The sequence below is a fragment of the Strongylocentrotus purpuratus genome, unplaced genomic scaffold (assembly GCF_000002235.5).
Source record: "Strongylocentrotus purpuratus isolate Spur 01 unplaced genomic scaffold, Spur_5.0 spur5_scaffold_12, whole genome shotgun sequence".
NCBI classification, from domain to species: domain Eukaryota; kingdom Metazoa; phylum Echinodermata; class Echinoidea; order Camarodonta; family Strongylocentrotidae; genus Strongylocentrotus; species Strongylocentrotus purpuratus.
This window is the reverse complement of record NW_022145597.1, coordinates 13,899,546-13,925,801: the sequence shown is the minus strand read 5'-3', so window position 1 is coordinate 13,925,801 and position 26,256 is coordinate 13,899,546. Positions and strand designations below refer to the sequence as shown.

Below are 26,256 nucleotides of genomic sequence, written 5' to 3'. Positions count from 1 at the left end.
AATAACCATTTTGTATTCATCTAAATGTGTCACTGTAGGGACTCATTAAGAGCAGAGGCATATCGACTTTGTTTTCGTTTCATTTTTTCCCCTCCTTCAGAGACATTAAAATTGCCATCCTCTGCCTTTGCACGTACCTGATCTTCAGGGATTTGTAGTAAAGCCACACTCTGAATAATGCATGTATTTTTGCTAAAAGCTGGAGTAATACTTTCACTGCACTTTGAGTGTATAATATAGAATTATGAATTAGAAGTTAAGACAGAAAACAGTCGGGACATTTTATTAGTAAAATCTTGAATAAGTTCAAATTAATGCTAACAAGTACCTTTTAATTTCACCTTGATGGTGAATAAGGTGCCTACAAACTTTATGGTTTTGTAGAGCTGCTGGCACACATTCTATTTTGATTTGAAAAAGTTGATTTTTTTTCAAAAATTTCCCTAATGATTAATTGAAGTCGATGATGACTGGTACTTTTAAGGATAAGGATTAAGGATGCAATTAATGTACATGTACGTTGCAAAAGAAACCGTCTAGAACTTTGAAAGCATTCTGAAGGGTTAAGTGTAGATTAAGTGATACATAAAAACCAATGTGTAGTGAGAAGCTTTAGAATCATCAAGATGAAATCAAGTGACTCAATCTTGCTGGAAATAACATGCGCTGCACACAAAAATGGGTGAATGGGACTACACACAGATTTTTAGTCTACATGTTTAAAAAACCTCTACCCTTTCTTATCATAATAAAAAATGAGGACATTTTGAGAGTGATTTCTTTTGTGATTTTCTTCCAAATAAACATATAGGCCCCGAATTCACAAAGGAGTTTGTCGACAAACTTCCTTTTGTTTCGACAAACCTCCTTTTGTTATTTACAAACCAGGTTTGTAAAAAACGCGTCAAAACGCGTCATATGACGTACATAAACCTTGGTTTGTCGACAAACCTCCTTTGTGAATTCGGGCCAATAAGGAAGAGAAATCTCACGGATTATTTTCCACCTTGATCAAAAGACAACCTTCTCTTTAATTTTCACTGTGAAGGTGCGGCAGCCCTGACAAAGGCACCTAGAAACTTGACAGGTTTTACAGCTGCCGACACACATTCTGTCAAGCAATTAGAATAAGACAGGAAACCTCCAGCCAATTCCTGCTAGATTCATCGACGGCGGATTATTGGAAATTAGCGCTACGCACACGGCATAATGTGCATACATGTAGGTGTACCAGAGAATACACGATGTCTTAGGGTGTACACGGTAGTTGCCTTTTCCCCCATAACTGATATGCATAATACGGCACGTGACCATATAATGCTTCTCAGTACATGTACACGTAATGTACCTGAGAATGTAATTTACCTAAGAATGTAATGTACTGAGAATCTAATGTACCTGAGAATGTAATGTACAGGTCTGAGAATGCAATGCAATGTACCTGAGAATGTAATGTACATGAGAATCTAATGTACCTGAGAATGTAATGTACAGGTCTGAGAATGTAATGTACCTGAGAATGTAATGTACCTGAGAATCTAATGTACCTGAGAATCTAATGTACCTGAGAATCTAATGTACCTGAGAATCTAATGTACATGTATCTGAGAATGTAATGTACCTGAGAATGTATGTGCATTAGCTGGAGCAGGATTTTTCAAACAAATTGGAACTTTGGTCTTTTGTAATTTTTACACACTAAACCTACAATTTGTATTTGACTTAAGAACATAAAATTATCTCAATCAATCTAGTTTCCACAAAACAAGGGTATCCAAGTTCAAGATTAAGATCATGATTACAGGTATCAGGGTTAAGAGGCAAATTACCTTCCAAAATCTCATAAAGTCCCCCAAATCTAAAAACAAATGTCTTAACATATAGCAGGACCCTCACGAAATTAATTACTCATCGTATAGCTACATACATGTATACAAGCTGGCAGTCTAACGCAGGTTTAAAATGGGGTCCATCCAGGGAAGTGATTATGAGTCGCAGGTGAACATTTTCTTTCAGGCGATAATGAATCTAGGAAGCCCCCCTGTATTCCTACTTAGAATCACTGATAGGTTACTAATGCGGCGTAAAGCAGAGAGGATGCGAGGTTAATCATTACACATGGGATGGATAATTAGACTTGAAGTCTGGCTGAGAAATCGGCAGTGATTTGGAGAGCGATGTGCTTTGCAACCGTTACATCTCTCAGTTTTTGAAATGTTTTACGTTCATCTTTTGTAGCACATATTTCATAAATCTACTTTTTTTTTTAAATGGCCATCAGGTGCTTTCAAATATTTCCCCCCAATCAAGGTGTATTGTCATTATTTTTCTTCTCAAATTGAAATATTACGTCTTCTAATTTATAAGCAATTCCACAACCTCCCCACTAGCCAATGCAATCAGTGGGCCCATTTACATTTGTAGAAAAAACAATTTGATAAACCATCAAGTTTTTGAAAGACGATTTATACTACTGGAACAAAAGTAGGGTAGAGAAGAGACATGGCATAAAGTTGATAATAGCAAATGGATGGCTCTTCAAAAAAAAGCTGGACTTTTCAGGCAACATAAGAAAGAAAAAAATTAGTTAATAATCTGTACTAAATGTACATCTTGCAGGCCTGGATGAAACTAAAAAGCTTAATTTCTCTCCAATCCGCCCTTTACTAGTGATACGATGGGGTAAGGACAAGCAAATAGTATGGCCAGTTCGAACACCAATACTCATTACGGACTGAATGTCCACCCACAAGTAAAGAAAGTACAATGTAGAGCCTTGCCTCTACTATTCCACACAAATGACATGCACCATACACAGGCAGAGCAGGGAAACATCACAGACTCTTTTCTGGGCCAAGCTCGCACGGTTGGCATCTGTCCTATAGATACACAGACACGGAGGACGAGCAACGGTCCTGCAAAAATGTTCAGTGATGTCTCCCAGCATGCATTTTGAGCAGTACGCTGAAGGCTATCCAGTCCATCACAAAACCCCTTTCAGACAACCCAAATTCAGCATACCGATATACAAAAATCATATAGCTATACCACAATCACCAGTAATTCAATTTTTCTAGTCTTAACATCGTAAAACATAATGTTTTATACAGCAATATGTACATGTATGTCTTAGGCTTGATTAGAAATAACGCGGAAGTCTTTAGTGGTTTGCAGTATCCATTCGTTTGCACATTCAAAAAACCACAGCAACTTCACCGTAGCAAGTTTACTGCATCAAATCTCAACAAGCCTCGAGTGTCATTACAAATTAAAACTCAATAAAGAATCAGGCTCCAGTTCTCATGTGAACACTGAATTATATGAAAACCCTACATTACTGGGCGGGGGATTATATTGTGAGTGTGCAGTGATGATTGGAATGCTGTCCTGTCAACTACAGTGTATCTCTTCAAAATATTTTCTTTATTACGCTTCTTTATACAATGTTGTTATCCAGTGTGAAGTGAACGCCCCTTTTGCATTGCAACAATTCTTTATACAACGTTTCATATAAATTTCCTCTGGTCTGAATGGCTATGAGAGGAAAAAAAAATCCATTTGAGGGCAGGTCCAAGCTATTGTCCCCTCTGGAGGTCAAATTTCATCTTTATATATATTTAACAAACTATACCTCATTTTAAAGCTGAAACTATGAATTTTATGAATCTGATAAAAAATTGAAAAAATTATCAAAGTACGAAGAGTGCCAAGGTCACGAACTTCGATTTGTATTAATTAGCGTGACGTACGGGACATTACATTTTTATTTTTGTATCTTATTTGAATTATTTGTTTAAAATTAAATATCTCAGGACATGAAGACCATCATGCTAGAAAATAGGAAAAAAATACAAAAACTTTCAAAATTAATTAATTATGCAAATGAGGTAGGTTCCAAAGTGTGATGTCCCGTACGTCACAATTTGATCATAATTTGTTTAATTTTAATTATGAAAATAATTTTTTTGTTTAAAGATATTCTAGGAAGTTCTAATTTAGATGAATACCTAACAAAAAATAGGTTTAACAAAAATTTCAAAAATTCTGTGTCGATTACATAATCAAATTAAGAAATGTGACGTACGGGACAAGTGTGTGACGTACGGGACAACCCCATATAAAACCAATGCGAGATGTGAAAAAGGAAATGACTAAAAGGAGAATATATACTGTGTTAGGAAACTTGTTGTATACAGGGATATATGAACATTCCAACTGGGTCCCTTCTAGGAATTTACTTGTTTGTACTTTTGTTGTTGTTTTATGTAATTGTAGTTAATGTAATTAGTCTTCAAGCCAGACCCCTGGTATTATCAACTTTGGTATTTTGCCAGTTGATGTCTCCAACATTGGCAGGATGCTAAATATGTAAATCATAATAGTGTACTAGTTCCTGGAATGAGTCTAATGAAATTATATGGTAGTGGATGCACCAGAACCTGGCTTTTACAACTCATAGATGCTGCAGGTAAGAATAGCACATGTATGCTATCAAGCTCTCCATGTGAGGTTTTTTTATATTCTATTTAAATGTCATATATGATGGTAAAGGATTACAGCATGCACTGTACATGTTATGGAGCCAGCTCGGGAATTCTGATCTCCTAAAAACTAAATCATAACTTTTAAGGAAGGATAGCCTTTTTGAGTATTTCACATTCTCACCCACTTAAGATTTTTATCACTTTTACACCCTTGCATTTTTGTTGAGTTTGCTTTAAATTAATCTTTTGAATTGTGGAAAAGGTCACACAAACCTTTAGGGTTTTAATTTCTTACATGTATATCTGGTGGTGTTAATAAGATGTTTTAATCAATACGAAATACATTCAAGATTTATATTTTTGTATCCATCTTTCACAAACATGTAGGCTACATTAATGTACATCAAAATTCTTGAATATATGACAGCAACATATTCATGTTCTAATCTGTGATAAAAGGATATAAAAACGACAATATGTCCAGTATTATCTTTGAATTCCTTCAAAATTCTATGATATGACTATCAAATAATTCAAACAAGCTATGAAGAAAACACTTAGAACATAAGAAATGTTCTTTGACAAAATATGATGTGCCGAGTGTGCCCCTGTGTTTCAAACAAGTTTAAATAAAAATGTTCAAGTTCAAGTTCATTTTTTTTCATTAATCATTGTTTAAAAACATTTTGCGATGTTGAATGGAATGGATAAAAGAAATGAGAAAAGAAGCATGACTGCACATGATAGATGGGTAAATGGAATTAAAATGGTAATATAGTGTGTATGAATATTAATTCAATTTGTTTTCTTTGTTAAAGTAATATTTGTATTGATTTACCTCATAAATTAACACAGATGATATTAAGTGATGGTCAGAGGATCTAATTGGGTTCTAAAACACTCTAATTGTCACTGATTTAAGTTAAAATTGTTCACATTTAACAAATTTTGACGAAAATTCTCCATTTCAATGCATTTTCCCATAGGGAAAAGTTGTCCCGTACGTCACGTGTCCCGTACGTCACATGCACACATTTATGTTTTGGTATATTACATAATAACGAAAGGTCAGAAAAATATGGTAATAGTTGTGATTAATGCTTGATTCCATAATGAATTAAGATATCATTACCATAAATCTCATAACTTAATAAATTCAGAGAACTTTTATGATGAACTTATTTTTGAAAAAGTCAGAAATTCTCTGGTCCCGTACGTCACACAGCACATTAATTACATTAAAAATTAATTTATGAATTGGTCAGAACTAAAACTTTCCACAAATGAACTAGCCCATAATAGCCACAGACTCATACCAAAAGATAGTCATATAAATAATGTCATCCATTGTTATTTCTTGTTTAAAGTCTCTGAATGTCCCGTACGTCACAAAGCAAATAGCTTGGACCTGCCCTTGATCATCTATCAGTGAAGAAAGTCTGTTTCTATTAAGCGCTAACTGAGAAGAGAAGTGAACCAAAACACACGAGACTGGTAGGGCTGTAGTCTCTGAATCCAGGCTCTATCTTCGAACGTGATAGAGTAAATGTTATGATGTGAAGTGACAGCTGTACAATTCACGTTTATTTCAGGATGAAGGGAGAAGAATTGGCTTGACTTTAGCTGAAGTCAGTCACCAAGCTGGGCTTCTACAGTCCGTACCGTACTGCATTATGCAGCGCAAAGAATGGAACTGAATAAGTAGGATTAAGAAATGAGGAGTGTTTATTTAGTAGCCCAATTTTCAACTTCATTGTCAATACCGGTACATTAAATCAGATTGAGACAAAATCCAGAAAGCTGACGAACTATGAATTGAACTCATCACCAACTTCACACAATCCATGCAAGTAGCACTACCCACTCAACTACTTATTTCCTTAAATTTCTAGAAGAGACAAATGCATGAAATATTTTTGTCGGTCTGAATATTAATATCCTTGAGAAGCAATACTTCCTGGATTATTTATTTGTTAAGCATTGACGTTTAACATAAAAAATGTGAAAGTGAAATATTAATATGAATATATTTTGACATTATAAGCCATGGAAGCTGAAAATGAAAGGTCAATTTTGGTTGCTAGTAACCTTGCAAGATATATGTACTTTCCCATACTCTACACTAGGCCTATTGATCGACAGCATACATGCGCATTTCTTTAAGTGCTTCATAACTGCAGGGAAAAGGCACTATATGAAATAATTTATGGATTAAATAAGATTGGATTACGATGCTTTTCTTCCTGGGGCCTGATCCAGTAGCCTAGGTGCCTGAAGTCTGCAGTGGCACGCATCCCATTGCTTCACATGCTGAATCGATCCTTTCCCTCGAGAAGTGTGGAGCGGCACACACCAACCGCCAACACACGACGACGCAGGCACTCGCTCTCTCACACGCACGCAGGCGAATCGCCACCATGCACGGTTCATGTAATTAATTGTAATAGAGCCCCCTCCTTTGCCCAATAAATTGTGAGATGAATTATGAAGTAGTGACAAATAAAAGAGCTATCTCTCGTATCTAGAAGGGGATAGCTCAAGGTGTACGAGGGCCTTTAACTCTGGCTTGTAGTCGAATCGCAATTACTTTCTTGGCACAAGACAGTGTTAAATTCCTGACGGCATCCTTCTAATAGTAGGTCCATGCTTTGAGTGGCATTTGTTAAATGGTAAACATATGAATTATTTTGATGTGAGAAGTAAAGATCCCTTCGATTTCTCACAGGTAAACTTCTGTAATATGTGTAGGAATACTGCCACCAAAAGATAGTGTGTTCATTCTAAAATGAGGAGAAAAGATACTACCAGCCAAACAGATAATAATTTCAGTGACTAAAAAAATATAATTGCACAAATATTCTTTAAAAACTGACAATGCCTTTAATAAGCTCCTAACCCATCATGTATGTCTTTCCATGATGTGCATCATCATCAAGCTATGACTGGAATCTCCCTTTCACGATAAGGTTCTAGAGCATCTCACCTCACGCAGAGATATCCTTGGAAATGGACAGAGTCATAGGAATTGCATCATGCTGCGTCTAAACCAAAACCTGAACCATCACGAGGCCTCATTCACACGACACAAATTACTGACATTTTTTATGAGAGATATACTGTTAGAGCTTGGGTTTCAATCTGGGTCTTAGGTTAGGTTAGGTTTAGGGTTAGGTAGATTATTGGGTCTGTGGCTGAAGACGTGGAGTTGTGGGTTTGTTAATTGTCAGAAATATACCACCAGGCAATTACCTGTCTCGATCTCACTAAGGGGATGATATCCTGGAGCATCTCATTCTCATATCACACAAGGCCTGGCTTCACTAGCTCGAGCTTGCCAAATATCCCGCTTTTTTAACTATTCCGATCGCAAACTATTCAGCTAATTTGCGTCTTCATCAGCCCGAAGTTGCAATTAGCGGGATATTTGGTCGGGATTGTCATCCCAAGATATCTTGGGATAGTTTGCAAAATATCCCGCTATTTGTCAGGTGCGTCTTCAACAGACTGAAGACTCGCACTATGCGTGAACGCTGAGCAAAATATCTCAAGCTAATTTCTCAAGGTCGAGTTTCAAGTTTAGAGGTCGAATCTCGAGCTGATGAAGACGCGGTTTGTAACTCTATGATTATTTCCCAAATCAGAAATAGCGGGCTATTTGGCAATCTCGAGATGATGAGGACGCGCCTAGAGAGATGTCCTTGAAAATAGGAATTGCATCATGCTGTGTTTAAACGATAACTTGAATCATCATGCATTAACTGGAAATTAGTGTTAGCACTCAAATTGTCTTCCTATGGTGTTACATACTAACAACAAGTTTAACCAAATGGTTCTTGAGATATATTGCAATAACGAGAAAGTGGGACGGACATTCAGTGGGCGGAGGCATACAAAAGAATGGTATTAAAAATACTCCATGAAAAGTTTACAATTGATGATGACACATCAAGGGGAAACTAAGGGTGAAGGCATACAGCACGGACTTCTAATTTACAAATATATATGTCAAACACAGACATTAAGATGTCTGCAGGATATTTTCATAGAAGCCCCTCAAAATAAATGAAAGCTCAAGGAAAAACTAAACTTCTAGAAAAAAGGTATTTTCATATACTTTACGTAAAGTAGCCATTCAAGGTGAACATACATCACAAGGGAACTGAGGACATTTAGTAAGGCTTTCTCATTTATAAAATTGTCAAATGTGTTATAAATAGGTTCATTACAAGGTCTTCTTCAGACAAAACCTAAAAGAAAACAACTTGTTCTCCAAAACACCCCCCACAAAAGAAAGATTGACCACAATGAAACCAAGAATGTATAGCAAGGTTAGAGAGTCATTGCTCATTACACAGGAAATGTAACATTACCATTCAAAACGTGAGCCTAGAAATGTACAATTTTGGCTCCAATATCGCACGTTTCAATGCCATATCATCGATAAAGAAACAACTTTGCTACATTCTGACTGAAAGCAAATAAATCAATATAGAGAGAGAGAGAGAGAGAGAGAGCAATGCAAGAGTGAAAGACGCCATAGCGACCTAGTCAAATAGAAAGGTATTTCCATTATTCCAGCTGTCGTTTATTTGATACCAACTACATTTGCACTTCCGACAACCTTTATGCATACTTATGATTTGGATATTTCTTTCCAGACAGCCAAATTTTGTATAAGATGAAATAAAGTTTGGTACAGTTTCTATTCACAATTTTACAGATATCATTCTTGTCATCGAGAGTAAGAAATACTTGGAAAGAAACCTGAACATTCCTTTGCAATTTGTATGAATATAACATACCGGTATATATCTGTAAAGGTGTCATGGTCTAGTGAAAGATGTCTACAGACTGTGGATCACCTGGTTTACGGTACGAGTCTTGCTGTGTCACTACTGTCCTTTGGCAAGACATTAATCTACATTTGCCACTCTTCACCCAGGTGCTAAAAGGGTACCAGTAAGAAGGAATTCCTTGAATGCTGTGAGCTTCGAAATCAGCAGCCCAGCAAAGCCGGGTAATATTGGAGTGCCTTGAGCACCTTACATGGTGGATATGCGATAAAAAAAATATCCAATATTATTAATATTTACAAAGTTAGTCCTCTATTTCGAAAAATTATATAATTTTAGAAGCCAATGTGAACAGACCTGAATAAAGATGATTCAGACACAGCAGGGAACACAGTGCATTCCCTCTGTCCAAACATCCGTCATTCTACTAGAACTAATAGCCATTTCCGACTTTGCCATTCAAAATGCACAACCCTTTATGAATTCATATAAATTTGTAAGGGACGCAGAATTTGTATTAGTCCAGAATTCTGCGGTCCGTAACAACAATGATGAAAAAGTTGACACACGTTTTGAAAAGGATCTATTCAAAAGCATTTCTAGTTGCCATTGTTGATCAAGCGAACAGTATTATTGGAAGTACGAAATGACCAAGATTATTGTTGAAGATGTAACTTTGTGAGGAGCCAATGGGCTGCTGGTAGAAACAAGAACCTGGAATGGGTTTCGCAAAGTCTTCCAAATTGTATGGACTAGAAAATGAACTGTCAAGGTCACAAAAATATATAATGTAATACAAGTTTCAGTATCTGTCTGTAAGATCTGAGTACTACTTCCTACTCCATGATATAAAAACATCAGAACAAAAAGATGTTATTCAGCTCTAGTTTCAAGGTAAATAGAGAGAATATAGAAATTCTTTAAAAATGTTTTTTTCAGGCGCTTTATTAATATTTACATTAGCTTTGACTTATATTGTTTGATTTCCGCTTTCTGTTCATTGACACTGTTCCCTTTATCATTCCATTTCTTCTAGCAGGTAGAATGGAAGTATATTTTATATCACACTATTTGGTCTATTTGGTCTATTAGACTTGTTCATGAAGACAGATTTTTTTTTTTGGGGGGGGGGGGGGGAATTGTGCCTATGCAATTCTGTCATTTTATTATCAATAAATTTGACTCTGTTTTGACCTTATTCATTTCCTCTTTTCAATGCAGCTTGAATGAACCTTTACATAAATATAATCTTGAACATTACAGACAAAGCATGGATATGTACATGTACAGCGTGTGTAATTCGCATAATTTTTTAAAGTGTTTCTCCATCTGCTCATACTATATGCCATGCAATCAGCATCTAGCGGCTTTGTAGGGTCCATTGAAATTGATTGCTAATAAACACCTATTTGGTGTATCCATTAGAAACAGATTGTTGCCTGACCTAGCGGATGCTTCCATCTGAATTTAAGATTGGTGGAGAGTGAGAGGTCAATGTCATAGACAGTCAATGAGCAACAACAAAATGGTTCAATGTGACAATATGATGAGGGAAAAAAGTAAAAGAGAAAGGTGGGGCAGAGTTAAGACAAGATGACATTGGTTCATGTATAGAGAAGGAGAGTAGAGGAAGAGGAAAAAGAACAACATCAACAACAACAACAAGTAAAAGAAGGTTGACTATGAATCAAACAAAGACAGATGAAGAGGGGAGAGAAAGAGAGGGAGATATATAGACATACAAAGGCAGAGATAGAGAGAAAATTATTTTAAAAAAGAAAAAAAGCTGTCATAGTTACAGTTACATATTAAAAGAAAGATGAAGAGGGGAGGTGGAGAGACAGGGTGCCAAGAGTGAAAGAGAGAGAGAGAGAGAGAGAGAGAGAGAGAGATAGACAGACAGAGAGATAGTAAGGGATGAGTGACATAGGAATTTGATACAAAATAAATGAAGAACTTAGGGGTAAAAAGAAGGAAAAAGGAGAAAGTGGAACAGATAAAGGTGGACAAAGTGATGATGAAGTATAAAACTGATGTACAATGAATAAGAAAAAAAGAATTAAAAAAAGATTAAAGTCATGGTCCTTTTTTAGATGTAATTAGGGAGCAACCTTTCTAGTTAAAGAAGATTCTTACTAAAGCCGCAATCATGTCATGGTCAACATATCTAGATCATAAACATGTACTGACCAGTACACATGCACAGTGGACCTGCCTCGTTAAAATTGACAGAATTCTAAATATAATGCCTGACCTTCATTTCAAAACTGCACCGTAAAGTCCAATATATCCAAGTTCGGTCCCTTTAATAAATATCTTATGGACCTTGCCCGCGGCCCGGTGAATGCAAGTTGGCCGACAACAGCTGTGTAAGGTAGCGGCTGGTTGCGTACCGAGGACGAGTGTTTTTCTATTTGCTATTTCTCCTTTGCCCACACAGTGTACAAACATCTCACACCATCTTCCTTCAAATCGTGTTTTCGGTTATGCTTGGCTCCGCATCATCTCGAAGAGCAAATTTATTGCAACATCGGGAACTTGGGATTCTAACAGGTTTACGCAAAAATTATATTTCAGACTTTTGCACCTGGGTGTTTAAAGCCCGTCTGTACTAGTGAGGGGGGTTAGACCTTCCTGCAAGGTCACTGACAGTTTGAATTAAACGGAATTTAAAAAATATTAAAAAATCAGCTCTCAATTAACGTAAGAAAAAGGGGATCATGGGGGACCAACAGGCACCGATTAGGCATTGTTTGCTATACAGAGGGCGCAAGTAGCTATAAGTAGTACAGTGGGGCTTTAAGTTAGGCCTTTCTTGTACAGGTCTTGCCTTCCCATTGATTGGAATCAGCTAAAAATATCTGCCAGAATACAATGATTGCCTTTAATAGCCAAGCCAAAAGTTTCATGTAACTCTGATTTAAACTAGTGCTGTAACATCACGGATATCTCCAATTCCGTTTAACCGCCAGTCAAAACCGGACGGTTTTCGGTTAAACGATTTAAAAAAATTAAAAAAATAAAAAAATAAAAATAAAAAAAAAAAAAAAAAAAAAAAAAATCGTTTTTTTTTTTTTTTTTTTTTTTTTTTTTTTTTTACCGACTCTGTCGGCAACTTTCATTTAACTGCGAGGTGCATTTAAAGGGGCCGATTTGTGCTTGTGAACTTGTCACAAATAATAGTAACAATGTTGTTTTTAGAAGAATGTGTAAGATCATTAATATAAATTAAAAACAGTAGAGGACCTAGGACAGAACCTTGTGTAAAAGTTGGATGAATTATTATTATAAACTACATATTGAGATGATAAGATCTATTACAAAGATTACTTTCAAACCAAGATGACAGACAAATTGGAGTGTTGTTCTAGTTTTAGAGTGGTGAGTCAACACACAGATTACTGAGCTGGGAGACATTGCCAGGCATAGTGCCAGGTGGAGGGGCATAAATCGAAACTTTAAAAAAAAAAAAAATTATTAAAAAAAAAAAAAAATTATTAAAAAAAAAAAAAAATTATTAAAAAAAAAAAAAAAAAAAATCGGGAAAACGAAACCGTCCAATTGAAAACGGAATCCGCCATGGGCGGTCGGATACCGGACGGTTAAACGTTTGACTACAGCACTAATTTAAACCCAAGAGTACTGCTCTGAATAAAATATGAAGTACATGTAGGAAGTATTGTTTAGTAAAGTAGACCCACGAAGAATCAAAAGTGTTTTGAATTGATGCAAAACTCATATCATTGCGAAGGGGAAGCCTTACTGATCAAATACAACAACTCTCCTCTTCAAAATATGTTTGGGGCCCGCAGTAATCAACTCTCAAAAATGTTAGTTTTGAGATCCAGATTTTCTGCCTTCAGCGGTCCTTTGTAGAGCGTCAATATTTGTGACGTCACACACGGGACACGGCTGGCTAGCTGCAGACTAATACATGCGTCACTATTCAGAGCTCCCTACGCTCGTGTGTTTGGCTTACGTTCAGGGGCGTTCGGGGGGTCTAAAAATGGGTCTTGAAAAATTGCATTTTACGCCTTTCCATGATATCTACATGTACATGTACATATGATTTCTCAGCAAATTATTGGTGTTTTTCAAGAGTAAATCTTTCCATCCATATGTAATTTGTTCTAATTATCAGTTGTAGTGAATTTTTCTTTGTGTAGCTCCTTAAGTCTTCTCTCCAACCTCACTAATTAAAATACAGGTATATTGTTTGCTACAAGAAAGATTGATGGATAGGCTCACATGAATGCATAATTGGTTTTACCAGATGAAAAAATGAACAATACATGTATGTTGATTCATAACGATGTAATTATGAGTCATGAACTTTCAGCACAAAAGCTTTGGGTATAATAGATTTCTTGTTGTTTTCCTCTACAGTAAACTCATTGTGAATGTACAATGTATGTGGAGTTATTTTCCATTTATTCAAGGTCATCTATGACATTTTCCTTCACATCCATAATAATTTCTGTTTCAAAATGTTTTAGGCTGAATGATTCATGATGCATGAAACTTGGAAAAGATCCTACATTGTATCGTCGCTGTTTTCACAAAGTGACGGTAGTGAAAAAAAATTGCATTCACTTTGCGTTACGATTTTCCTCACTACCGTCACTTCGTGAAAACAAGGACGGTATATACAGTACATGTAGAAGGAGCGTATGGACAAAAACATGCAAACATTACTACTTTTTTGTTCATCTTTTAAAAACACAAAATTTGATTTTTTTTTTTTTATTTTTTTTTATTTTTATTTTTTTTTATTTTTATTTTTTTTTTTATTATCTCTAAACATACACAATATATTGGTGACTGAACTCAATAAAAATGAAATTAAATATCAGATATTTGATCAGTACATATATAATTTACAGATTTTTTTTTTTAAAGGGTCCAAGGATCCCTATTAAATACACATGCACATGTATTGAGGTATTGATTTAAGAAGTGTAATTTGTGACTCATAATTAATCATGATATAAAAGCCACATCGTTAGCAAAGAATAGTCATGTTTACCTACATCACTGGGTAAACATTTTGATGACACACCAACTTTTATTTGATTAATTTCCAAGACTCAGAGAGACTCCAGTGGTAAAGAGAGTAGGATGGGGAATGGGGATATGAAGGCCATCATATTAAAGATGTGTACTGGAGGATAATCAATATTCTTAATGCATTGTGTGCATTACTGCTTGCCCTCTATCAGCTATTAGAATACTATAGTAATGTTCACACGGCAGCCTATTAACTTTAACTTTAGGATGTGACTTTAGACTCAAAGTTATCTTGAAGACAGGAACCTTGCACATGCTCTCATAGTTAAAATACTGTAAGTTTACTTTAATAGATTCACATGTATGAACCACAAGCGATCTAAATGTTAACGCAATAACCATGAGCAGTGGGGTCCCATGAGAACCTTCCGTCATTAATAGTGGATTGTTGTTTATAACTTCAAAGTTTCGCGAACTTAAATTTGAATACGATGATGATCTCGTATGGACATAGCTTATGTTACTTGTGGGAATCCAACCCATGTGTCATATAACATTTGTTGTACTGAAATAGTTAAAGACCTAATATCACCTTACAAATTGTTAACCGATAAACAAATTATCTACAAAGGGAAGAAAAGACAAACTTGGGAAGGTCAACAAAGATAATCTACAAATCTGGCTCAAGTGACAGAATAAACACTTTTGGACTCTAAAAATACCATTCTTATAGAAATCTTGTTTACTTTTATCATTAAGATGCGAAAATGGTTTTAAAAGAATGGAAGAAAATGAGCCATTAAGTGAACAAAGGTTAAGGGCTGAAAGAATGTGTGTAAAGTGTAAATTCAGCAGGTATCAATGACCTTAGTTTACTTTTAATAGCTTGCTTGTATAGTGTTCATTCCTGTATATTATACCAGTGTAGGTTGTGTGCTTAAATACACACCTACAGCTTTAATACACAACTACAATGTACCAACTTTAGAGGGACTAACCTTTTTAAGGGGATCTGGATCGAGAAATTTAGGGGTTCAGACTTACATTTTGTGTCGTTTATGATTGTTAGTCACGAGCCTAGCAATAAGGAATACCCACACATGCCGAAGCATGGTACACTCCACACAGTAGCGTGATGCCGATTTTGTCATTCTAACTTTGTCCTCATTACGGGTAGTGTTTCAATTGCTTGTGAAACACAATCTTCATATGATATCCGATGCTACTTAACCTATATAATGAGTGAGGTTCTATAGTGTGATGATTCTCATCTAAACAGAGTAACTGCTTCAAAATTAAATTGAATTCCATTTTGGTTTTATCGATTATAAAAAAAGAATGTGGCAAAAGTCAGGAGACTAGAAGTGTATGGTAGTTTATGTTGAAAGAGCTATCAGATCCTGAATTACCCGTGATCACACTATTTGCTGAACTACATGTACTTCACGATCATCACCAGATGTGGGTAATTTGAACCCAATGAATAAAATATATTTTCCATCCCTAACGAGCCATATTTATAAGATTTTTTCATTAACGGAATTGCAATTCAAGCCAATAACTCTTCACTCATGGTTGGATGAAATATGAACAAACATGCATTAACCTCTTTTCACAAACCAATGGGATAAAATGCAGTGAGCGGCACTCAAGTGTAGGACAAAAATGAACACTGATTTGCATGTAATGTACATCAACTTCTCGATATACAGCACAAGCAAAATATATGTTTGGGCATCGTTGACTACAAGACCTACAATGTACATGTATGTGTACTACACCACAGAATGCACAGATAAAAACACACAGATTAATGTTCAGAGAGTCGATTAATAATGGAATGGAATCTGTGGGACAAGTGCATCTGATAGTTGCACTTCGCAGGCGCAAGGCCTTTTCAGTCGTAGTGCGTAACAGTGTATAAACTGTGAGACTATACAAGCTGTAGACGTTCTACATGTCTTGCGCTTGATAGGTTCTGTAGGTGGTCCTGACAATACAGCCTGAAACAGGTTCCAAGAGGCTCAGCTCAAGACTTATGAAATTGTGTTTATTGGTTTAGTTGGTGTTCTACCGGACTGATAAGAAAGCATGCGTCTCCTTGTACAATGTAGGTACATGTAAATGTAATTATAACCAGGGGACCAACTGCTCGAAGTTCTCTCTGAAGGACTTTGCAATGAGGTCATTGACCAAGGTCTCACCAAACTGCACCAGTGCATCAACATGGTTTCAAACCCGGGATCTTCTGGTAAGCAAACCACTGCTCTACTATCGAGCCAACGAGCCTCTAAATTAAGAGTCTGCACCTTGAGACTACATGTATGCATAGGATCTGATCCTATATAAATCGGGTGATGAGATGCTCAATGTACTGTAGGATGAATTCTGGGAAGAGGGCATGGATGAAGGGTGAGTGGTACGAACGGGAGAGGAAATTTGAATTTGTGCGCGGTAGATGACTTTCCCGCGCCACGGGCAAAGAAACACCACTCTCTCGCGCTCTCTCACCCCTTCGCTTCATCACCCAAGGATGACTGAAGAGAAATGCATCCGCTCCCTTCCTCCCAATCCATCTTCTTCATTCTGCATGTCCTCCTCCTCTCTCTCTCTCTCTCTCTCTCCCTATCTCTCTAATACCTTCTTTCCATCTCTTGTTTTTTTCTGTTCTCTCTAAATTTGCAACTGTGGATCTTTTTCACCTGCTACTTTCCATCTTGTATTCTCTTTATTTTCTCTCTCCCTCTCTCTCTCTCTCTTATCTGTGCAATGAGTCGAATTTTAATTATGTCTACACTTGAAAGGTAAACTCTGCTCTAATGAAATGTCTGTCTACAAAATGTACATTAAGATCTTCTGTGGAGCTATCCATTCAGAATTTCCATTCTCAATGAATATCATATCGCTACCTCCACCTCGTCTCTCCCTCTCACTCTCTCTTCCTCTCTAATCCCAAATCTACCCTCATCGGTCTCCCCATCTACCCATCGAGGCCTGCTCAAGCTCTCTCTTTCTATCTAATCTGATACACACACTCACACACTCTCTCTCACCCTCTCCCTCTCTCATTCTCTCTCTCTCTCTCTCTCACCCTCTCCTCTTCCTCTCTAAACCCAACTCCACACTCATCGTCTCCTCATCTACCTATCGAGGCCTGCTCAAGCTCGCTCTCTCTCTCTCTCTCTCGCTCGCTCTCTCTCTCTCTCTCTCTCTCTCTCTCTCTCTCCATCACTCTCTCCTCTTCCTCTTTAAATCCCAAACCCACCCTCATCGTCTCCCCATCAACTTATCTAGGCCTGCTCAAGCTAGCAAACTGCCGCCATCCTCGTGGACAAATCCAATTACGCGGCCCACAACAGATCCCCGACAACCTGCCTGCCGCGGGATTCCCAAACGCGGGTCGAGCGCTTCACGTTCACCCTGAGTTGTCTGATATCTTGTTAACACTAATGATATCAAAGCACTGCCCCCCCAAATTGTTGTTGTAAATCATATTCGGTACAATTGGTGGGCTGGGTAAGAACAGACGAGGGAATGGCATCAAGGTAAATGGATTGATAGCATTTAGGGGTACAGGAATATTTCAAGTACCGGTATACACTTGAACACTGCCATATCAGAGGATGTATTGCCAGAACAATGTTCGAAAGCCACTGATGTTGTACGAACCCAGCACTCAAAACAGCAGCATATTTCAGCTTTTTGACTTTGCATCACAGGGGATAAGCTTCATATAATTCTGTAAAACAAATTATCAATGCCTTTTAATATAATTAAATAAAACCATTATCCTTTAATATCAAAAGATATTTTTCTTCGAGCTAATACATGTATTTCTCAAGATTGCCATGAAGTGCTAAATATAATATGAAAGAAAGAGAATATTTTGGGTTTGAAGATATTCTTACAATGAGAGTTATCCAATAAACATAGCTTTAAGAAAACAAGATTGTACAGTTCTGAATTTGTCAGACATTCTTTTCCAAAGATTTTAAAGACATACCTGTACCATACATTTCACACAAAAATTGTTCGACATACAGTACGTTCTCTTTTCTCATACTGCAGTTACATGTACAACATCCAGTAAAATCTAAGGGGTTATAGCAAATGTTCAAGCTAAAAATAGGATCATCCACACAACAGCTGAATGGACACAGGAGCAGCAGTCACAGTGGTAAACCACACTCAATGTAACATGCCTTGGCAAGAGGTTTCTCCAGGGAAACAGTGGTCCACTTAAAATGTCAAATGGGAGAAGTTACAGTCGTTTTGATCTCCCTGGAAGGAAATCATCCGTAGCTACATGAAGCTCAATTCCTGCAGCGGGATGGCAGTACCCGGCAATACTTGATCGGTAAAAACAAATCAGGAACATCTTCAGCCGATATGGAGACCCTAATGGAACCCAATACCAACTACAGAGGTTAAAGTAATTTTCAACCCCAAGGTTGCAAATCATCCATATCGACAATATGCAGTCAAACCTGTCTATAGCGACCGCCCAAGGGAAACACAACAAATGGTCTTTGTAGACCGGTTCCTTTAGAACATGTTTCAATGAGAAGCCATTTTCAAGGGAAACCAAAAATGTGGTCTTTGTAGACAGGTGGTTACTACAACAGGTTTGACTGTACATGTAGCTCAATTCCTGCAATGGGTTTGATTTATTAAACATATCTATTGGTGAGAAATTAAGAGGAAGATCCTCAGCCAATTTGGAAAAATCCCAATAGAAACTCAATCCCAACTGTGACACCTGAAGCCAGGAAGGAACTCGCCTATAAAAAATATGCCGACTTCCTTTCTGTGTGTCAAGTGGGTATATATGAGGCCTGTCTTCACTATCTCAAGATTGCCAAATATCCAGCTATTTGAACTATCCCGGATCGCAAACTATCCAGCTAATTTGCATCTTCATCAGCCCGAAGTTGCAATTAGCAGGATATTTGGTCGGGATTGCCAAATCAGAAATAGCGGGCTATTTGGCAATCTCAAAATGATGAAGACGCGCCTTTTGATAATACTTTGTGATTACTTCTTGAGATTAATACCCATCCATTGCTTCCTTCTTTTCCAAATGCCTGAGGTAACAGCTCAACACATCTTCACAAGTTCTATTGTGATTTCCATTGTCAGATTGCCAAATGTTGTAACTTGATAGGTCATTGATCTAATTTTCTTTGCATGCCAAGTTTGCCAACATATCTCAGGCTTTATTCTTTCGTAAAATGTAATCCAACATCACTGCTTGATGACTTTGTATCTCCATCTTGCCAAGCTATTAAAGGCCAACTGCACTACTTGTAGCTACTTGCGCCCTCTATAAACGATGCCTAATCGGTTACCTTTGATCCCCCATGATCCTCTTTTTCTCTATGTTAACTGAGAGCCGAGTTGATGAGATAACCACTTGTCCAGTGACCTTGCAGGGCTGTCTAATCCCTCCTGTAAACTACCGGTAGTACAGATAAGCTTTAAACACAGAGCAAGATGTCCAATAACACGGGCAGCTGAACTTATTGAAAAAGGCTGAAAAGAGTGAGAGAAAAATTGGATGCATGCACTTACCACGACATCGACAGTCAGAACAGAATCGTCAAGCATCTGGACCTTGAGGGACATCGTTTTCCCCTTCTTCCTGGGAGTCGTGCCATCCCGTCCCAGAGACTGCCCGTCCGATCGCGCCGTGCTGTAAGAGTGGGTAGGTGTGGCTGCAGGGCTGTACCCGCCGTAGGAGTACGAGGTCTCTCGGTCGCTGAGTCCCTCCCGGCTGAGGGTGGTCTCGTTGTAGCGGCCGTGGTTTTCGGAGAGCTGCGAGAGGGCCATGGAGTCCTCCCGCTTCATGGGTGACACAGGGACTGGTTCTCCGCGAGGTCCAGCGCCCTCATAGTCGCTCATCGTATGCGCCAGCGCGCCAGTCGGGGGTGAGAAAGAGTCAGCTGGAATGCGTGATTGCGTATGCAGCGTGTTCCCAAGGCACTGATGTCGTACAGGAATCGGTTATTGATCCAGTGACATCTTCAGAATGGCCAACGAAGAGGAAATCTGTGTAAATTGAAAACAAACAGACATGACTTTGATTAATACAGTCAAACCTTTCAAATGGGCAAACTTTCAATAATTGTTTATAGTGATCACCACAGTGTACACATTTACATGTATGCAAGAATACAATACCCAATTACTATTGGCATGGTAAAAACTTTAAAAAATTACAATTTAGACTAGTTGTACTATACAATTTACCTGCATGTCATATTCATTGATACATTTAATAAATGCTACCTATAATGGGCCTAACAAAAGTAACATTTGCACAACTCTATGGCCCGAATTCACAAAGGAGGTTTAACTTAACCCATGGGTAAAATCCTCATTTAAGCCTCGGTCACAAATGCCATTACGAACTGCTACGAACGCCGGACGAACGCTTTTTAAGACAATGGAAATTCGGGAAGACCATGGAAAAACGGAGATTCGGACAAATGCATCGTTCGTAGGAACCTTTGTGACCGTAGCTTTACATATAAACTCTTCGTTCAAAAATTAGTGCAAAAGTGTACCTTGCCTTGCGTTGGTCCTCTAGCCTCGGACCTCTGACTATTTATTTTGCTTATTTTGCTCTAATTTTAGACCATGGGTTATGTGAATGAAGATTTAAACCATGGGTTAATTTTAAACCTCCTTTGTGAATTCGGGCCTACATGTACATGTACATGTACATGTACATGTATGTATCTTTAGACTAAAATTTGAAATACCACAGGAATGTGATGTATTATTCTTTAGAACATTGTCCTTTGCCATATTAGCTCTATATCCATTCTTTACAAAAGTCATGCATGGATTACACTAACAGTAATCATGATTCTAGTCTTATCCTGTCTGCTAATATCCTTTAATCCCCTTTAATCCCTTTTATCACTATTAGCTTCCTGGAATAGAAAAAGATATCATGGATAGCAACCCACACAGTGGAGGTGGTAAGCTTTAGGACAATGACCTGTGCACTTATGCACTATAGAACAATCCGTATCATACAGGAGGAACATAAAGTTTGTTGACCTTCTCATGTGTACAAACACAATGAACCTTGTATTGTATACTGAATCTCATTCCCATAAACTTAACACAGGGACAACCTGGTTCCCATCAACAATTGGCTATAAATATACAGCGATTATTAGCTACATGCATGTTACAGGTATGTGTATGTTATGAATCAATTACGAGAAGTACTGTTTGTACAACTGCTCCTTGAGAAGTTTTGCTTTTTCTTTCCCTTCTACACTGCATTAAAATAAAGTGCATGAAAATGCATGGACTACATTTAAAGCTCATCAGTACTAGTGTACATGTAAAGGAGGGATTAGACTAGCCTGCAAGGTCACTGACCGGTGGCTATCTCATCAACTCAGCTCTCAATTAACATAAGAAAATGGGGTTCATGGGGGACCAACAGGCACCGTTTGCTATATAGAGGGCGCAAGTAGCTATAAGTAGTGCAGTGGGGCTTTAAATGTGTACATGCCATATTTTTCCCCAGAAAATTTCAAGATGCTAACAATCTTTGCAGGATGGCATACATTACAGGCATGAAATATGACTTTGATTTGCTCCTGCTGTGCACTTCAACAACAGGTGCACTGCCATGGTCATGGACCAGAAACCAAAAATAAAATGGTCTTCCTTTCAGGTAGTAAAAGCAAGTACCGGTATTATTTTTTCTCATCATCAACTACATAAATGTAAAAATATAATGCACCGTGTGTGAATGTGATGTACATTTGTATGAAATGTGGGCCTCATTTTTATGCCACATGTTTGTGTAGTCCCATATACATCTTTCTGTGTACAGTGCTTGTTACTTTTACCAAGACTGTGCCAAGTTTCTTTTCATTATGATGATTCCAGAACCTTGAAGTAACACACCAATACTTATATGCTACATATTAAATCAACTTTTTCTGATCGATTTCACACCGTTTTCTTTCGCATGACCAGTTCTAAATAAACTTTATCGCATGAACCATTCGCATGATTCAAGGGAAAACATCTCAACATCCAGGCATGCATGCACACGATTCATGTCAACCTTTATGCTTGTGTGTCCTCCACTTTATATTCAGGTGTACATGTACGATGATGGAATATTGAATGCATGTTGTGAATTTGTCTATTCTTAAATCCCAGCTGAGCCACTGTACGATTCTATATTCAGTCTATATTCAGGTGCACCTTTATGATGAGTGGAATATTGAATGCATGTTGTGAATTTGTCTATGCTTAAATCCCACCTGAGCCTCTGTTTTGGTGGTTTGCTATTAAAATAGCCTTGCGGTCGTTTTGGTTCGTTCGTTCGTAAGTGATGAATATGCAGGTGTATCTCGCTTGATATGCTACACATGTAGGCCGAGTAATGGACATTGTATAATGGATTATGTGCAGCGTAATGTACAGTCAAACCTGTCCACATGTATTTTAGGCCAATCAAGGAATACAGGAAAACTGGCCATTATAGACAGGTTCTATAATGTTTCTTCCTAGAGGGAGAAAAAATAGGTGACCACTATAGCCAGGTCATCTTTATAGAGAGGTGGCTACCAATACAGGAAAACTGGCCACCGTAGACATGTGGCCTTTCTAGACAGGTTCTTTAACACATGTTTCTTTCTCACGGGAGACAAATACGTGACCCCTATAGACAGGTGGCCTTTATAGAGAGGTGGCCACTAAGACAGGTTTGACTGTATGTATTGATACATGTACATGTTTACAGTAACATGCATGTACATAAACAGTTGTAACTTGTATACCAAAACAAAATAGCAGTTAAATCTAAATGAGCTACAATATAGTTTATGAACATCATACACGGTCTGCAGTTTGAGACAATGCTTTAATGGTGTTAAAATCACGTTTCACTGGCGATGAAAGTTCATGAGGTGTGATACGATACACCTATCAAAAATACATGAAGTTCTGGGTTGACTTCTGATGGGTTTGTGTTTCCACTCTTTTAATCGTGATGAAATTGTCGGTTGAGTACTGATGTGATTGTATAAAATAGGTTGTGTTTTCAATATCTTAATTTGTGTCAATCACTGCTTTATTTTTATTTATCTATTTTTAAATTATTTTGTTAAATTTATTTGTTTATTTATTTATTTATTTATTTATTTGTTGTTATTGTTGGGGGGGGGGGGTCTACACACTTCAAAAATCTGTTAACACCTTGTAAATCTCTATTTACATGTATCTTTGAGGTATGGAGTTAAAAATGTTGATAACTTCTTGCAAATAAAAGGATTTCAGCAAGATATCACTGAATCCAAGCATACCTGTTTGCTCACTTGACAACCTACAGTAGAACATGTAATTACAGAAGGTGTGACATTATTTCTGAAGGTTGGAAAATGCGCACCACACAAATGCACTGTTGGCACTCCATCATGATGAAGTAGTGAATTCAACTACTTGGAATACAGTAAGCTCCAGGTCTGGGTAGAGAGGTGTGAATGCATGACAAAATGAAACTGACAGACAGAAGAGAAAAGACAAGAGCTGTGGAGTGAAAGAAGACAATTTTTGATAGAGGGAATATGTATGTGCAGCGATGACTCAATTCATCGGAAGACATTCTCTGAATGGTCACGTGAAAACCTTTCGAGATTCTCCTCTCATCTTAGAGAATGCACTCCATCATTATATACTCTACTTGGAATAATATCCAGGTCTGGTCAGAGAGGTGTGAATGCATGACAAAATGAAAGTGACAGACAGAGGAGAAGAGAAAGAAGAGAACAATTTTTGATAGCTAGGGGATATGTGCAGTGATGACTCAATTCATCGGAGGACATTCTCTGAATGTTATTATGAAAACCTTTTGAGATTCTCCTCTCATCCTAGAGAATGCACTCCATCATAATATACCCTACTCAAAAGGCCTGTCTTTATCAGACCAAAGTTGCAAAATAACCTGCTATAATAACTAGCCCGATATCATATTAGCAGCTAATTTGCGTTTTCATCAGCCCGCAGTAGCAATTAGCTGGCTATTTGGTCAAGAAAATACACCAAGAAATCTTGGTCTTGTTTTCAAAATAGCCTGCTATTTAGGAAATAGTGGGCTAATTTGCGCCCGACCGAGCTACAAGTAGGATGTGATGAGCCAATTTCGAGCTTCTGGAAAATGTCCCAAGTCTGAAAATGGTGGGTTATTTTGCAACTTTGGTCTGATGAGGACCGGCCTAAAAAGAATCTCGAGTCTGGGTGGAGAGGTGCGCGGGCATGGAGGAGGAAGCGTGAAGCAGAAGCGCAAAGAGACCAGAGAAGAATAGAGGAACAACATCAAGATGAGTGAGCGAATAAGAGAGAAGAGATGAAGACAAGATGGAAGGACAGTGGATGATAGAGAACAAGGAAGGAGAAAAGAGATGATGAAATGAAGCGATGAGAGAAGTTTTATAATATGAAGAAAAGAATGAGAGAGAGAGAGAGACAGAGAATGAGAAGGAGATGATGAAGAAGAGAGAGAGAGAGAGAATGAGAAGGAGATGATGTGGAAGAGAGGGGGAAAGAGAAAATGAGAATTTAGGAAAGGGCTAAAAAGAACTTGTCTTGCAAATTACATTTTACACAACATTGAAGGAAGAGAAACCTGGAACACAAACAGTCAAGAAAAGAGAAAGAGGAATATTAAAAATCTTATAAAAATGTGCAAGTACAAAAAGGCTACTTCACATACAGGGGTGTACATTGCAATTTGCAATCATTGGAAATATTGAATATGCAGGCCTACACGACGTATTTTTGAAGCATTGTTCGTAGTAATATGCAGATGATGGTTTAAATATTTATCCGAACTCCACACTACTCCCTCGCACATCGATAATGAATGCGAAACCTGGGACCCTGGAAGGAATACTGGAAGCCCTCGCTTGTTATCACGCTGCCAGGGAAGCCGTATCAATTACAGTCAATGCCCTACATCCCCTGACAAAAACACATTCAGCTAGTGCTGACTGATAATGTAACGATTAACCACGTACAGTCAATGATGAGCATTTTACAGCGTTGCATTCGTACTGGAAAAGAGGGGTCTTATAATTACATTGAAGAACAGCAAATGTTACTGATGAAAGTAAAGCAATTTTAGAGATAGATCTGTGTGTGGTTTTCTCGACTCGCCTATGTGGATTATGTATGCCAATTATTACAGCATACATACACGTGTAGGTCTGGTATATAAAGCCTCATGAATACATGTACATACAGTATATGCATTTATATGTTGGCCTACTCCACGACAGTCATGACTTCTTACTATTTCCCCAGCTAACTTTCTCTGCAAAAGTCAGGGGGGGTTGCAAATAAAAGGGCATGCAATCCCTCCAATCTACATTTTAGACATTTGTGTATATTATACATATAGTGTACATGTACCTGTACATGTATTAAGTTCTCTTTCTCTGTACTGTAATTAAAACATAAATAATTTATAAAAGTGCATGGAAAAAAATTATTATGTTTGCCAATAATTTCTTCCCAAACAAACATCCAAGACCTCATAATAGCTATTCTGTAGGCCTCTGTTCATTGCTTAATCAATTTTAATATCAACAGGAAAATGTGACCATCGACTCCATCATGCTATTTACAATGCACTTCAATCAAGTACAACCCATGTAATTACTTTGTACAGTGCCTTGATAGTCCAGTTCACTCTCATTACAAGCGACATCTTGTAGACCCCTTGATGTCGGTTCTGCGAAAGGACAAGACTTGTGTTTTTTTGGATATTGATAACAGTCAAGTAAAGATGCTTGTTCACTTTAAAACTACATCATTTTAAAAATTCAATTCTGATTTACTATGTAGAAATAAGGTATTATTTATCCTCCAGATTAAAAAAAAAAAATGCATTTACATTGACAAAACGACTGATTGATCATCGGTGTGTTCACACA

At 37.5% G+C, this 26,256-nt stretch overlaps 1 protein-coding gene across 2 annotated transcripts in view; it reads right to left on the bottom strand.

Moving 5' to 3' along the window:
* Window positions 1-26,256, bottom strand: part of LOC579053 (FERM, ARHGEF and pleckstrin domain-containing protein 1) — a 99,529-nt gene that overhangs the window by 61,371 nt on the left and 11,902 nt on the right. For both annotated transcript variants that reach the window (XM_030981863.1, XM_030981864.1), the window contains exon 2: window positions 19,856-20,332. In XM_030981863.1, coding sequence (XP_030837723.1) covers window positions 19,856-20,185 — 330 coding nt within the window. In that variant the 5' untranslated portion in view covers window positions 20,186-20,332. The remainder of the gene's footprint in view (window positions 1-19,855; window positions 20,333-26,256) is intronic.